The 17,181-nt window shown below is 41.3% G+C and overlaps 1 protein-coding gene across 2 annotated transcripts in view; it reads right to left on the reverse strand.

Moving 5' to 3' along the window:
* The window catches only part of REEP3 (receptor accessory protein 3), an 84,674-nt gene extending 68,434 nt beyond the window's left edge, over positions 1-16,240 (reverse strand). For both annotated transcript variants that reach the window (XM_049855069.1, XM_049855070.1), the window contains exon 1: positions 16,122-16,240. In XM_049855069.1, coding sequence (XP_049711026.1) covers positions 16,122-16,153 — 32 coding nt within the window. In that variant the 5' untranslated portion in view covers positions 16,154-16,240. The remainder of the gene's footprint in view (positions 1-16,121) is intronic.
* Between the last annotated feature and the right edge of the window lie 941 nt (positions 16,241-17,181).

The following is a 17,181-nucleotide window of genomic DNA, read 5'->3' on the forward strand; positions in this document are numbered from 1 at the left end:
CGTCTGTCCTACATGGTGGCTATGAGCCGGAATTAACTTGGTATGTATATGTATATTTCATCACAATAAAAATTTTTACATGGGTGAATTTTGTTATATATATTTTACCACAGAAACTTTAACAATTTAGATCATTTTTATGGAGGTATTACACAGTTCAAGCGATGTACCATTTTGACCAGCCAAACTATCAAAATGGACAAGCAACACTATTAAAGAATGCAAAGCAGAAACTGTTAAGTAAACCTGTTGCCATTGACTCCATTCCGACTCACAGCGACCCTACAGGACAGAATTATTCTACATTTCAGTATCAATACAATGTCTTATCTGTCGCATTGGAGTCGATTCCAACTCATAGTGACTCTACGGGATAGAGTAATAACCCCAAAGGGTTTCTAAAGCTGTAATCTTTATGGGAGCAGACTGCTGTACCTTTCTCCCAGGAGCGGCTGGTGGTTTGAAGCTGCTGACCTTTGATGTTTTGGTTAGCAGTCCATGGTTTAACCACTGAACCACCAGGGCTCCTGTATACTGTGTTATCTCTTAGGTCTGTCTTAATCTGGAATTAGCTAGAGTGAAGGCATTTTAATTTATACATCTTTCAGACACTTAAATACTTTTTATAGTAATATCCCATATATCAGGCAGTCAGACAAGAAAATAATCATCTGAAAATAAGTAGAAGAAAAAGAAAGCCTTTAAGTAGCTATCTATATACCTACTTACAGAACTTAAAAAATCCATTGGGTATTTGGATAAATAAGAAATTGGATACTTTTCAGTGGGCTCATATCAGCTTTGGGAAAAAGAGGGGATAAGTGACACCCTGCCTGGTGATTTCACAGAGGTTGCGGCCTTATGTTCACATACTCATCATGACAGGTGCAACCCCTTCCCGGCCTCCATCTGTAGCCTGGCTAAGCCCTAAAACTGGCCCCTACACCAGCAAGAAGCATATGGGCTGGGACAAGATCAGCATCTCCTTTCTGTTGGTATTTGCTCCCTGCTTGTCTTGGCTTGTCCCTTTAGTAATTATACATATCTTGGTCCTGACTCGCTGCCAAGTGTTAAAAAATTTTTTTATGTAAGTTGATATAAAGAATATATGACACATGCTTCTAAGTTATGAAGCAAATAAAATGAACCCCGTGAACCATTACTCAATTTAAGAAGTAGAATGCCACCAATACTATTATTGTTCCAGACCCTTTCTCCTGCCACCCCTCAGAGCTAATCTCTATCCCAAATTTTGTTTTTCGTTTTCTTTCCTCTTTAAAAATACATTTGCCAAATACGCCTAAACTATATGTTGTTCAGTCTTGCCTAAGCTAGAGCTTTTAAAATGTTATCATACTATATGCAATCATACCTGGCTTGCTTTTTGAAAACACACTCATTCATCCATGTTGGTACTTACAAGGGTATTTTGTCCACTTTTACTGCTATATGATATTCTGCTACATAAATATACCAATATTTATTTGTTCTCCTGACCAGGTAAATCATCAGTGTTCTTTGTAGATTCTGCTTTAAGAATTTTCCTTTAAATATCCTTGCAAATGTCTCCTGGTACACGTACCTAGTTGTAGAATCGCTGGGTTATAGGTTATATGAATGAATAACACATATACTGGAGCCAAATTGTCTTCCTAAGCCTACTCCCACAGGCATCAACTTATACTCCTATTGGCATCATAAAAAGGATCCTCTTGCTCCATACATCCTTGCCATCATCTGGTATTTTCAGACTTCCCAATTTTTGCCATCTAGGAGGTGTGAAATAGAATTTCAATGCAGTCTTAATTTACATTTTTCTGAAAGCTAATGAGTTTTTATCATCTTTTTATATGTCTAGTTGCCATTGGTTTTCCCTTCTAGGAGATGCTTATTCATTTGCCCAGTTTTCTTTTCTTTTTTTTTGTTGATTTTAAAGAATTATTTATATATTCTGCCTATGACACTTTGTTAAATATGCTGCAAAACTATCTGCATTTTTAACTTGAATTGGCCTACAACACTGGTGCTGGCTTTCTTTGTCACACTCTCTCCCTCTACCATCAGGCGAGATAGGAATTGAGAAAATAACAATACGAGTTTCTAGAAGGAGTCTTGAAAATTCCTTATCCTTACATGAATCATGGCCACATCTACCCTTAAACCAGAAGAACTAGATGGTGCCCATCTACCATTACCAAGGCTGTTCTAATCAAGGTCACAATAGAGGGACCCTGATAAAACAGGAGAAAAATGTAGAACAGAACCTCAAATTGCTTAAAAAAAAAAGACTGGTTGAGACTGGAGGACTCCCCAAGACTACTGCCATGAGATATGCTTCAAACCTTGAACATTTGTCAAAACTCAATGAAATTACTGTATATAAATTATACTTCAATAAAGCTGACTAACACAGAAAGGCAGTATAGCAAATTGGTTAAGATCTGGCTCTGGAGCTAGACTGCCACTTAGCTCTGCCACTTAGTAGCTGTGTGACCACCTTGGGCAAGTTATTTTGCATCTCAGGTTTCTTCATGGTAAAATAGGGATAACAGCAGCACTTATACCATTAGGGCTATTGTGAGATACAAACAAATTAGTTTGAAAGCGCTTAGAACAATGCTTGACACGGAATCAGCATCAGATATATGTTAGGCTTTTTTTTTTTATAAAAAATATACTCCAATTTATCAATTGTTTCCTCTGTGATTTGTTGTAAGGTCTGAAGAATTTCTTCCCTATTGGATCATAATGATATTCTCGTATTTTTTCCTAAATATGTAAGTATTTTTGTTTTCATATTTAGGCAGATAATCCACTTAAAATTTACTTTTGAGATTTAATTAGCATCTAATTTAATTCTTTGTCCATAAAACCAAAAATCAAACCTGTTGCCACTGAGTCAATTCTGACTTAGAGTGACCCTGTGGCACAGAGCAGAGCTGCCTCATATGGTTTCCAAGGAGCAGCTGGTAGATTCGAACTACTTACTTTTTGATTAGAAGCCAAGCTCTTAACCCGCAGGGCTCCCTTTGTCCATAGAGATAACCAAACTGTCGAAATGCTAATTATTAAATTACTCATCCTTTCCCACTGATTCTGAATGCTACCTCTGCCATATCAGGTTTCCACACACACCTGGGTTAGTATCTGGGTTCTTTATTGTGTCTAGTTAGCCTATGTTGGTCACTGTACCAATATTACATAGTTTTTATTACTATAACATTATAGTTGGTCCTGATACGTAATAGGGCAAATCCTTGCTCCTTGTTCTCACAGCTGTCTGACTGATTCCTGGGATTTTACTCTTTCTTATGAACTTTAGATAACCAGTGTATCAAATTCCATGAAAACAAAAACAACAAAAATCCTGTTGGTATTCCACTGAATTTACAGATTTATTTGGGAAGAATACTTAAAACCATTATCACTTCTCTTTGTAAAACTGATGTAGGTATTAAAAAAAAAAAACAAACCCACTGCCGTCAAGTCGATTCCGACTCATAGTGACCCTATAGGACAGGGTAGAACTGCCTGATAGAGTTTCCAAGGAGCACCTGGCGGATTCGAACTGCTGACCGCTTGGTTAGCAGCTGTAGCACTTAACCACTACGCCACCAGGGTTTGCAAAGTGAAAATTTAAAGGACTCACATTTCAGAAAACAGCAATAAAATCTAAGGTTGATGAAAATTAATGATTAAAAACATACAATGCAAATAAACAAACATCGAAAGAACAGCTGGGAAGTTTGTTCAACAACACTGAAGTTGGTCAGTGCCCCAGCAGAAAACACAAAGACCACAGGCACAAAGCAGTGAAGAAATGATACGGCAATAATGAGGCACATTAGGTAGATATCTCCAAATTTGTTTTTTAGTTGCTTCTGTGGGCCTCTCCCCAAGGTTAAACAAGAAGAGATGTCAATTTATCCACTTTTCATTTTCGGTGAAAGTGCATTCCAAATTTTGGGTGCCCTAAAGAATGGTAATTAAAGTTTGATGATGAAAAAATGTCACATTGGTGGAGTCTTTTGCATGCTGCTAAATATCCCACAATGTATAGGACCGTCCCCCCAAACAAAGAAGTATCCAGCCCAAAGTGCCAATGATGTTGAGGTTGAGAAACCCAAACATATTCAAAGGATCTTAAAATGAAATTAAAAATATTGTGAACAGTTGTATAATATTTTAACTTTAGTAGTCTGTTCATTACTTAAAATAATCTTTAACCACTCTTCTATAAATCTTTTTTTTTTTTCTATAAGTCTAACCCAGCTGCTACTATTTTCTCTGTCCACTGTATGTATGTTAATGAGTATGGCATCTCTCCAGATTTTCAGTCATAGTGGTCTTTGTAAATATTACAGCAACATGACTGAATCTGGTCAACTTACTCCAGGGATAAGCATGAATAAACTCTTAGCAGCCAGTTAGTTCTGTAAACACAAAAACATTTATAACTCAACAATTATTACCTATAATCTAAAAAAAAACTTATGAGAGGGGTAGCTTAGTGCAAATGCATAATCAATGGTGTAAAAATAAGTGTAAGTTATACTAACAGAATTTGCAGTAATCTTTTTCCATGCGGCAATTAAAGTGATAATAATACATTTTAAGATATTTAAACTACCCATTTTGCCGTTATCATTAAAATATACTATTTATTTGAACATTTTATTTATTTATTTTTTAGAATTTAGGACTTTTTCATTTGTCCCAAAGTTGCTGAAGCAAAAATCATGATAAAACATTCTGCTCTCCTTTACACCTCCCAACACAAAAAACTATTTGTAAGGGGCGGGGGGGTGGGGAGGGATTTTGTACATGGGATGAAACTTAATATAACATTTTAATTCTATGCTGAAAGTAGAGAATATAAAAATCTCTGTCCTTGAGTAGCTAGGGCAGGGGTCTGGGGACCATGGTTTCAGGGGACAGCTAAGTCAACTGGCATAACAAAGTATATTAAGAAAATGTTCTGCATCCCACTTTGGTGAGTGGTGTTTGGGGTCTTAAAAGCTTGTGAGCAGCCATCTAAGATGCATCATTTGGTCCCAACCCACCTGGAGCAAAGGAGAAAGAAGAACAACAAAGATACAAGGAAAATATTAGCACAAGAGACAGAAAGGGCCACATAAACCAGGGACTCCATCAGCCTGAGACCAGAAGAACTAGATGGTGCCCAGTTACCACCAATGATCGCTCTGACAGGGAACACAACAGAGAATTCCTGACAGAGCAGGAGAAAAGTGTGAAGCAGAACTCAAATTTCACATAAAAAGACCAGACTTAATGGTATGACTGAGACTTGAGGAGCCCTGAAGCCACAAAGGCCCCCCAGATGCTCTGTTAACCTGGAACTAAAACTACTCCTGAAGCTCACTCTTCTGACAAAGATTACACTGGATTATAAACCATACAATAATACTTATGAAGAGTTTGCTTCTTAGTTCAAGCAGATACATGAGACCAAGTGGGTGGCTCCTGTCCAGAGGCAGAATGAGAAGGCAGGAAGGGACAGGAGCTGGTTGGATGGACATGGGAAATCCGAGGTGGAAAAGGGGGAGTGTGCTGTCATGTTGCAATATGTGCAGCTAGTGTCACATAACAATATGTATCCATTTCTGTATGACAAATTAACTTGAGCTGTAAACTTTCACCTAAGGCACAACAAAAATAATAATAAACATAGGAAAGAAACGATTTTGTCCTAAAAGGGTATACAAATTCAGCAGAAAAAGAAATAGCAAATACATAGCAGCAACAGTGGATAAAAGCAAATAGTTTCTGAAGTGAAGGCTAATGAATGAAATCTGTGGAAGTTCTTGGCCTATGCAGTAAAAACAAGAACTAATAATCTAGGATGCGCTTTCTGTCTCAGGGAAGGAAGACAGAAAATATGACTTCTAGTAGGACATTCCAGGCATTATACTTTTAAGATTTTAACTTTTCAACTTCCTTGAAAATACCATTGATCCTATTATTTCTCATTATCTAACAGTCATTCCAGTAAGTGGGTCATACTTAGACACAATTCATGAACATTTAAGTTATTCACATGATGGATCTCATTAAAACTGGTAAATAAAGATAAAATCTAGCTTTACATAATTGAAAGAAAATATTCTAGCCATCATTGAGTTTTACAAGTATTTAAAAATATTTAAAGTACATATAAAGGAAGAAAGATATTTGTAAAATATGACTTCCTTCGAACTTCCATAATTTATTTTATCTTTCCAAGGACTTAAAAATTATTCATGATGCTTTTCATTAATCCTGTTATAGTTTTAACCGACACACACAAATGCCACCTTCTCTTGCTATATACCAAAGATGAAAATAAGAATGAAATTTATTTTCAGCTATTATTTTAGTTTCTTTCCTATATTTGTTAAGTAAGAATACAATCCTACTCCCCTTTATTCCCCCAAAACAAGTTTAGCTAAGTTACCAAGTTTAATAGCACAACTGTAGAGCCTTTTTTCTACTGTTATCTGGACTAAGTATGTCTGGAAAAAGGCTCATGAGTGAAAAGAACTTTTAGGGAACAACATTCTTCAAGGCTGATTCTTCTAGTCTCTCTTTGTGAATAATTGACTCACTGTAGTTTTCATAAGGAAAAAAAAAACTGTCAAAATCAGTTTTGGAGGAAGGAAAAAATAAGGCAATTCCTCAATTCATGGAGCGTAACATTTACTGCTAATAGTTCTGTAATTTATAGTTCGCATTTTTTTTTTAATAGAATCAACAAATATTCACTGAGCTACTTCTGTGTGCAACAAACAAATCAGAGAAAAGGTCCTGCCCTCATGGAGATTATTATCTAGTTGGAGGTGACAGACAATAAATAGAATGAAGAAGTATACAGTATGCTTAAAAATACCAAATAGTATGGAGAACAGACAGGGAAGGGAAGCAGGAGTGTTGGGGTGGTCAAGGAAGACATCACTGAGAAATTGGCACCTGAAGGGAGGAAGGGAATGAGCCATGCGAATATCTTTTGGAAAGGCACTGAGGCAGGGGATCAACAGTGCCCAGGCTCTCAAGCAGGAATGTGCATGGCATGTTGGAGGAACAGCAGGGAGGACAGCATGGTTAGAGTGAAGACAGAAAGGCAGATGACAGTGGGAGATGAAATCTGAGAGATGGAGTCCAGATCCTTGTAGGCTAAGTGAAGGACTTGGCTTTCCTCTGAGCGAGGTAAGCAGAACTGAGGATGCAAATTAGTCATCCAAGGGTTCTGAGCAGATCAGCAACATGATTTGACTTGGGTTTCAACAGGATAGTTTAAGCTGCTCTGTTAAGAATAAACTGTAAGGGTGACAAGGGTAGGAGGAGGATGCTATTAAATGACACATTTAAGGGATGATATTGGCTTTTTTTTTTTTTTTTATTGGCTTAGACTGCTGTTGTTTTTGTTAGTTGCTGCGGAATGGTTCTGACTTATGGTGATGCCATGTGTGCAGAGTAGAACTGCTCCATAGGATTTTCAAGGCTGAGACCTTTCAGAAGCAGATCACCAGGCCAGTCTTCCAAGACGCCTCTTATTTGGGTTCAAGCCACCAACCTGTCAACTTGTAGTCAAGCACTGAACTGTCTGCACCACCCAGGGATTCCTTTGGCCTTAACTATACCACATACCCATTGCTGTCGAGTCGATTCCGACTCATAGCAACCGTATAGGACAGAGTAGAACTGCCGCATAGAATTTCCAAGGCTGTAATCTTTACGGAAGTAGACTGCCACATCTTTCTCCCATAGACTGGCTGGTGGGTTCAGTTAGCAGCTGAGCACTTAACCACTGTGCCTCCAGGGCACCTAGCCTGGACTACCCAAAACAAAATAACCAAACTTACTACCTTTGAGTCAATTCCGAATCATAGCGACCCTACAGGACAGAGTAGAACTGCCCTATGGGTTTCTGTTATGGGCTGAATTATGTCCCCCACAAAATATGTTTGTTTTAAATCATAACGTCTATGCCTGCCTATAGGAGCCCTGGTGGCACAGTTGTCAAGAGCTACAGCCAGCTATGGCTGCTAACCAAAAGGTCGGCAGTTTGAATCCACCAGCTGCTCCTTGGAAATTCTATGGGACAGTTCCATTCTGTCCTATAGGGTCACTCTGAGTCAGAATCAACTTGACAGCAAAGGATAGTTTTTTTTTTTTTTTAATACCGGCCTGTGTTTATAATCTCATTTGGGAATGTGTTGTCTTTGTTATGTTAATAAAACAGAATTAGTGGAGGGTATATCTTGAGTCAATTCTTTTTAAGATATAAAAGAGATTAAACAAGTAAGGAAAGAGTAGAGATGGGGAAGAGAGATGCCAAGCCACATGAAGATCGCTCAGAAGCAGAAGTTCAAGGGACAAGGATGCTCCGCCACATGAAGATCGCTCAGAAGCAGAAGTTCAAGAGACAAGGATGCTCCTCCAGTGCTGACAGAGAGGAAGCTTCCCCCTAGATATGGCACACAGAATTTGGACTTCTAGCCTCCTAAACTAAAAGAAAATAAATTTCTGTTTGTTAAAGCCATCCATTTGTGGTATTTCTGCTAATAAAAACAAAAACGAAAAACCAAAGGCCATGAATTTCAGGGGGCCAAAGAGAATGTAATGGATTGAATTATGCCCCCCCCCCACCAAAATATGTGTTGTAAATCCTAACCTCTATGCCTGTGGTTGTAATTCCATTTGGGAATGGGTTGTCTTTGTTATGTTAATAAGACAGGATTAGTGAAGGGTGTGTCGAATCAATTTCTTTTGCAATATAAAAGATTAAAGAAGCAAGGGAAGAGTAGAGATGGGGGAAGAGAGATGCCAAGCCACATCAAGACTGCTCAGGAACAGAAGCTCAAGAGACAAGGACCTTCCTCCAAAGCCAACAGAGAAAGAAAGCCTTCCCCTAGAGCTGGCACCCTGAATTCGGACTTCTGGACTCCTAAACTGTGAGAAAATAAATTTCTGTTTGTTAAAGCCACCCATTTGTGGTATTCCCGCTACAGTAGCACTAGATAACTAAACGTTCAAGGTTGTAAATTTTTATGGAAGCAGACTGTCACATCTTTCTCCCATCTGTGGCTAGTGGATTCGAATGGTCGACCTTTTCGTTAATAGCCGAGCACTTAGCTGCTGCACCACCAGGGCTCCTTTCCTGGATTGGACTAAAACCCCAAACCAAACCCATTGCCGCTGAGTCGATTCCAACTCATAGCGGGCCTACAGAACAGGGTAGAACTGTCCAATAAGGTTTCCAAGGAGAAGCTGGTGGACTCGAACTGCCAACCTTTTGGTTAGCAGCCAAATGCTTAACCACTGCACCACCAGGGCTTGGATAGGAGTGGTAATGTAAACATAAGTGGTGAGAAGTGCGTGGATTCTGGATATATTTTGAATGGAGAGTCAATGCTGTAGGATTCAATACAGGGAATGAGAGAAAGAGAGGAATCAGGGTGACCTCAATGTTCTTGGCATGGGTGGCTAGAAGGATGCAGCTGCCATTAATTGAGCTGGGGAAGGCTGCCGAAGAGCTGGATCAGGAAAGAAATTCAGAAGCTCAGTTTTGGATATCATTTAAGTTTCAGATATTTCCAAATGTAGTTGTTAAGTAGACAGTTGAAAATATGAAGATGGAGTCCAGGATAAAGGTCCAAGTTGAGGATGTAAATTAATGAGAGTCTGCAAAGGAGTGTAGATGGAAAAGGGAAAGGTCTTAGAGACTGAGCCTCTGGACATGTCAGCCTTAAGAGGTCAGGGAATGTGGAGGAATCTGCAGGGGAAACTGAGAACAGAGTAGGTAAATTACTAGAGACACAAAAGAAGCAAGGTTTCCTCAAAAAACCAGTAAAGAAAGTATTTCAAGGAGAGGGTGAGCAACTGTATCAAAAGCTACTAATAAGTTAGATGAGGACCAAACAACTTGGCTAAGTGGAAGTCACTACTGACCTCAATGAGGGCGATTTCAGTGGAGTCGATGGTGGCAAAACTTAAATGGTATTGGTTTGAGAGTGACTGGGAGAAAAGTGCAGTAGGCGAATGCAGACAATACCCTTTTGAGTTTCTGCTTTAAAGAGAAAGAGAGAAATGGGGTGATAAGAATAATAATACATTGAAAGAGTTTTCTTTAAAGATGGAAGAAATAATAGCATGTTTCTATGCTGGTGAGTAAGATCTGCCAGAGAGAGAAAGAGATGATGCTGGGAAGAAGGGGAAGAAATTGCTGTACATTTTTAAGGCATGTCCCTCGTGGCACAGCGGGTACACGTTTGGCTGTTAACCAAAGGTCGGCAGTTTGAATCCACCAGTCACTCCTTGGAAACCCAATGGGGCAGTTCTACTTTGTCCTATAGGGTTGCTATGAACCAGAATTGACTTGATGGCAACGAGTTTGGTTTTTTTATTTAGATTTTAAAGATGCCCATTAACTATAACTAAAGAGGAGTTATTAAAGAAGACTGAGGTTTTTACTAGTACTGCCAGACAATAAAATTGTGGTAAAACAAAAATTAAAATGTATTACTAATGCAAATATGGAACTAAAGAGGAAGTCCCCAAATTAATGCAATTCTACACGAGAAAATACCCATTAAAAAAAACCCCTTGCTGTCCAGTCGATTCTGACTCATCTTGACCCTACAGGTCAGAGAAGAACTGCCCTATAGAGTTTCCAAGGAGCACCTGGTAGATTCGAACTGCTGAACTTTTGGTTAGCAGCCATAGCTCTTAACCACTATGCCACCAGGGTTTCCATGAGAAACGCTACTTATCAGGTATTTGAATATTTTATATTTCAAACTGATAAATCGTGAAGTAAAAGATGAACAAGTTGAACTGCATTAAAAGTATACACTCTCTATACAACAAAAAATAAAATACCTTAAAAAAGAATTACATTGAGAAATATATTTGCATCAAATATGACAAATGGTTAATTTCTTTATTATGCAAAGAGCTCAGACAAAACTAGTAAAACTATCAAGTCCGTAGGAGATAACGGACAAAGTATGTACAGATTATTTGTGCAACAGGAGATATAATTAACAAACAAGTATTATTTTTTTTTTATTAGGACAAATATTCAACCTTGCTAATAGGAAATAAAATGAAAAAGTAAACAATGAGATCTGTTATACCTATTAGAAAAGTACAAAAAAATTAAAAAATTAAAACCTCAATGCTGACCAGAGCCTTGGTGGTGCAGTGGTTAAGAGCTTGGCTAACCAAAAGGTCTGCAGTTTGAATCTACCAGCAGCTCCTTGGAAAGCCAATGGGGCAGTTCTCCTCTGTCCTATAGGGTCCCTATGAGTCGGAATTGACTTGACAGCAACAAACAACAATGATGCTGACTACGTTGTAATATAGTATTCATACATTGCTGGTGGCAAGGTAAAATACTCAAATCCTTTTGGAAAGCAATTTGGCAATTCATTTCAACAGTGATAAAAATATACATAGCCTTTGATTCAGAAATATTCCTTCTGGATATTTATCTAACCAAAACCCATTGCTGTTAAGTTGATTCCAACTCATAACAACCCTACAGAACAGAGTAGAACTGCCTCATAGGGTTTCCAAGGAGCAGCTAGAGGATTCAAATTGCTGATATTTTTGGTTAGCAGTCAAGCTCTTGACCACTGCTCTACTAAAAAAACAAACAAAAAAACCCCCAAACCTAGGGCCGTCGAGTCTATTCTGACTCATAGCAACCCCATAGGACAGAGTAGAACTGCCCGCAGAGTTTCCAAAGAGCGCCTGGTGGATTTGAACTGCCGACCCTTTGGTTAGCAGCCGTAGCATTTAACCACTATGCCACAAGGGTTTCCACTGCTCTACTAGGACTCCATTATTCCTAAAAAAAAAAAAAACCAAACTTGTTGCCATGCAGTTGATTCTGACTCATAGTGACCCTACAGGACAGAGCAGAACCGCCCCCAGAGAGTTTCCAAGGCGCATCTAGTGGATTCAAGCTGCCGACCTGTTGGTTAGTAGCTGTAGCACTTAGCCACTACGCCACCAGGGTTTCCCATTATTCCTAAGGAAATACTTGAAAAGTATATGTAACTCATATCCACTGTAGCATTACTTATAATAATATCAGAAATGATCTAAATGCAATATAAAAAATAGATTAATGGCTATAACAATTATGAGTATTGGCCTGATCAAATATTAGATATTAAGCAAGACTTCAGGGCAAAGTAGAAAATGCTTACGCTATAATAAAGAATAGTGTAAAGTTTTTACTATATTCTAATTACAAGCATGTCATACACATACACACACAGAGAAAATGTAAATTGAAAACAGTTTAAATGTTCAGTGTGGTAGGATTGTAGGTTTATACGTTATTCCTCATTCTGATAATAACTATGGCCACTTACCTGAACACTTACTATGTGTCAGATGCTATAGACTAAGCACTTCATGTATATGAACCCATTTAACCCTATGGGGTAGGTTACAGCCAGTAAATGCCAGAGCTGTTCCTTGAATACAGGGAATCTAGCTTTAGTCTTGATCTTACCCACAGTATTATATAATAAAAACAAAGAAAAGTTAGAAAAAATGGGACTTCCCACAGACTTGTGAGGGTCATGTTTCAAAAGGTGAGGTATGGGTATCACACATGACAATAATATCAGTTGGTAATCTCGGTTACTATCCTTTAATAATTGCGAACTAACCGTTCAATCTTGCCTATAAAAAAGGTTAAAGTAAGTTGATTTTAAATGGACTGGAAATTATGAAAAATACTTTCATATGTCACAGAACGCTAGAGCTGGACAAAAGAGCTTAGAGACCCCTTTACTTTTACACAGAAGGAAACTGAGGGTTGTAATCAGTAAGGTGCTGACTCAAGGTCATTACTCAGTTAATATAACCTGAAACCAAAAAACCCAAACCACTTGCCGTAGAGAAGATTCCAATTCATGGCTACCCTGTGTATTCCAAGTCAGTTCTAAATCCCAGGTTTCCTAAAGAGAATCCAATGACCTCTCTATCCCTACAATATCTTGTATCCCTTTCCTATAAAAAAATCTATTGTATTTTAAATGCATACAAACTGCCAGCCATCACCCTCGGCATGTTTTAGTTAAGCTAATTTTTCACAACAGCCTTAGGAAGTAAAATATTATAAACATTTTAAGATGAGTCCGATGCTCAGAATGGTTTAGGATGTTGCCCAAGACCACACAGCTATCAACCGGCATCCATGTCTGATTCTATAGCCACTGCTCTTCCCCCAGTATTATCAGGCATACAAGGGAGCTTTGGCTATGGAGATTCCTTTCTCATCCCACCAGAGGTTCATGTGGTGAGAGCTACTTGATCTTTCTTCAGGCTTAGGATGAGCTGGCTGCTCAAGTAGGTTAAAACGCTACCTTCCAGTGTAAAAAAAGGGTTCCAAATTTGTGTAGATTCTGGGATTGATCTTCCATGATCAATCCCAGAATCAAGGGAGCAGACAAGATCTTCTCTTCAGAGATAGAGAAACTGAGGAGCGTGGGGCCGAAATACAATGATGTCCTGACAAGCGTGCTTCTAATATGCTCTGGCTTAATGGCTGATGAAATACATTTCTTGACACTTGATAAGTACACATCTTTCTATGACCTTCCCCCACCCCCCTCATGTTTGCTCCTTTCCTTTTGCCTCACATCTCCAGGACTTAAACCTGGAGGTTCTAGTATCACAGACATTATTATTAGTCCCCTCTCCCCAGTTAGGGAGGTCCCTGGGTGGTGCAAAAGGTTTGCGCCCAGCTACTAATAGAAAGGTTAGCAGTTTGAACCCGCTCAGTGGCACCATGGCAGAAAGGCCGGCGATCTGCTTCCGTAATGATTACAGCCAAGAAAATCCTATGGAGCTGTACTACTCTATAACATATGAGGTTGCCATGAGTTAGAAATGACTCTATGGCAACAGGTTTGCTTTTGCTTTTTTGTCTCCAGTTAGGGATCCTCCTAAATGGTGTCCCTGTCTCCTGTCTTTCTCCACTGCCCCCCATTTCACACAATGGCAGAGAAGTGTCCAAAGCAAATCTGTCACTGCTTAAAATCTATCACTTCCTCCTGAAATTCCTCAAAAACAAGCCTCAGGCTACCCTTTCTGCTCTTCCTCTCCCCACTCCCTCATTGGCACTGTAACTAATCTGGGCTTTTCCTCCCGTGCCTGAAATCCTTTGCTTTTTCTACTTCGTCTGCCTAACTTCAGTCCATTCCTTACTGTTCATCTCAAATGTAATTTCCTTTTTCTTTTCTGAACTTCCAACCAGATAGGATCCTCTCCTTGTCTAACTCTCATAGCACTGGGTGTAACTTTTATAAGACTTGACATTCTAACTCGTATTGTTTGTGTACCTGAACTGTCAGTTCCACTAAGATCAACTATGTTACTGACCTTTGTGTTACAGGTAATGCCTAGAACAGACATTCATATTCATCGGCAATGATCAAAACAAAAAATCTACTGATTTGAGTAACTCGAACTAAATCAAGGTGTTTCATAATTTTCTATCGGTTGAAGAACTGGTCAAGGGAACCCAGATGGTTTAAAATTTTTTTTTCCAAATTGTTCTGTGCCCTGGAGTTTATTCCAACTATAGGACAGAGTAGGACTGCCCCCACAGGGTTTCCTAGGCTGTAATCATTATGGGTAGTGATCCCAATGGGGCACTTGATTTTCTTGGTGCAGACTTAACTCTTGATAGACATCTCCTAGGTCAAAGAAGGAATGCCTCTATTATGTAAATGATACACTCAAAGAGATGCTTGAAAAGGCTTAAAAACACCAGAAGGCAACTGTGGTATGTATTTATTTCTTGATTTTTAGTTTTGTATAGGTGAATACAGGCAGTTCTGAGGAAGAACAACTGCATTAAGACAATCAAATGACATTGTAAATGCCTTTGCAAATCATGTGGAATAGAGCTACAAGAGATTCAGCCCTAAACAAAATAAAACCCAATCTGAGAAAATTCAGTTCCTTGTCTTAAGTAAAAAATGAAATAAAAAAATCTGATAATGTTATTTTTTCCAAATTCTAAAGCTCATCAGAGAAGCCTAAACATTTTATAAGGATGCTGAAATAATATCCCTACTACAGAGATCATGAATAATAAATCCACGGGCTCCTAATTACAGTTATAGGCCTACCGTCATTGTTGTTACTTGTCGACTTTTGTTTTTTTCCTTTTTATGGGGAGAGGGGCCACGTAGGCAGGATGGTAGAAAACCGGTATGAACTATTCGAACAAATACTTTTTTGGAGTAAACACCACAACTCAACTAATTTTTTTTTTCTTTTTCTGAAAGACTTGTAACACTTGTTGATGAGAACACAATGACATGAACAGATAATATAAACAAAGGCAACAGACACCTGCAGCCTCTCAATCACTTAGCAAATATTTCCACCAAGACACGGCCAAACTTGGGGATCTGGGCGAGTAGGCGGGTGTCGCCTTTCAATATCGGGCTCCTTTCTCAGTAAGCTGTAAATCTTGGGGTAACTGGGACCCTTCCCTGGGATCCTGAGTTGGGAGCGGCCTCAGGTTTTCAGACAAATCTCTCCTCCTACCACACGTGACCGAATGGCAATCAGCCGCCAAGAGAGACACAGCAACACATCTGCCGCGGGATACAAAGACTGGGCGCCGCCGCCGCATCCTCGGAAGGACGGCGGAGCCTCCTGTGCTCGGCGTCTGCGGAGCCTGCGTAGGGCGCCGCCGCGAGGCGCGCCGCTCCCGGGCCTGCAGGGCGGTGCCGCGCAGCGCGGGGAGCGAGAGCGGGGAGCGCGCGCCGCCTGCTCTGTGCGCCTGCCCACCCAGCGCCGCGGGAGCAGGGGCGCCGAGCCGCACGCAGCCGGGCCGTGCCGCAGCCGCAGCCACAGCCGCAGCCACAGCCGCCAGAGCCGCCGGGCTCTCGCCCGCCGCTGGGAGCCCCGCAGCGACGAGGACCAGGGTGAGGAGGCCGAGGGCCCCCAGCCCCTGGGCAGGCCCGAGGCCGGGCCACCCCACCGCCGCCCAGGCCTGGGCCTTCCCTTCTCCTGGCCCCTGCCTCTCCCCACACCTCCCCCGGGCCTCGCGCAGGCTGCTGGGCGCCGTGAGCAGCACTTACACCACGGCTCTGGAGATGATCCAGGACACCATCTTCCCGGGGGCTTGGGCCCCACCTGTGGGGCGGGTGGACGCCAAGCGCGGCGAACCAGGCCGCCAACGGCAGGCCGCGCGCTCGCCGGCTCCTCGCGCTCCCCGGGGCCGCGCTGGCGCCCTCGGGAGCCGGGCCCGGTGTCTGCGCGCGGCGGCCGGAGCTGAGCTGCGGTCGGTCCCCCCGCCCTACCCCGCTCGCGGGCCGAGCCACCGCCGAGCCGGCCGGCCCCGCCCCTGCGCTCAGCTGATAGGCGGCGGCGGTGGCGCGGCGCGTTGGCCGGGGCGAAGGCCGGGGTGGCCGAGCTCCGGGGGCTGCGCGGGCGTGCGTGGGGGCCGGCGGGACCTCGGCCTGCGGCAGCCTGCCCCTCTGCTCCAAACCCTATTTCTCCCTTCCCCTTCTCCCTACGTCTTTGGGTGGGGGGGGGGGAGTCTAGGGTGGGGCGACCTGGGGTGGGGGGAAGTCTGAGAAAGGGAATTTAGGAGTGGGGAGTGTTAGTGCGTGTGTGAAAAATAAAGTATTAGCAGGAACTCAGTGTCCGATGGAATCCTCTGGACCAGGCCCTAGATTTTGGAAAGCCAAGATTTTTGTGTGCACCCTGTCCCCTCATTGTTTACCGAGGCCCAGCGCCAAGGGCATTTTCGAAATTCTGCACTTTAAAGGTTCCTTACACAGGCCTCAGTATGCGCCTTGAGTCGTGTGGTGCGTGGTGCAATGCAGGGAGGGGCAGCAGGAGAGCGTTGGATTTCATGTTTGCAGCAGTGGGTGTACTGACACCACTGTTCCGGGCCTTTTAGGGCACCTTTCCATCCGAGCATCTGCAAAGCCTGTTTTACTGACAATTCTGTGTTTCCCAGAGCCTGCCAGATAGTCCAAGTAAAAGCTGGGCCTACGGTTCATGACCTTTCCTGCTATTTACAACTGTCTGTTTTTTTTGGAGATTGGATTATTGCTTACAGTTCTTGCAAATGTAAGGTAGAATTTTAAAACGCTTAATTTTTTGGTGACAGTACCACATTGAGAAAATCAT

The sequence above is a fragment of the Elephas maximus genome, chromosome 16 (genome assembly GCF_024166365.1).
Source record: "Elephas maximus indicus isolate mEleMax1 chromosome 16, mEleMax1 primary haplotype, whole genome shotgun sequence".
Classification (NCBI taxonomy): Eukaryota; Metazoa; Chordata; class Mammalia; order Proboscidea; family Elephantidae; genus Elephas; species Elephas maximus.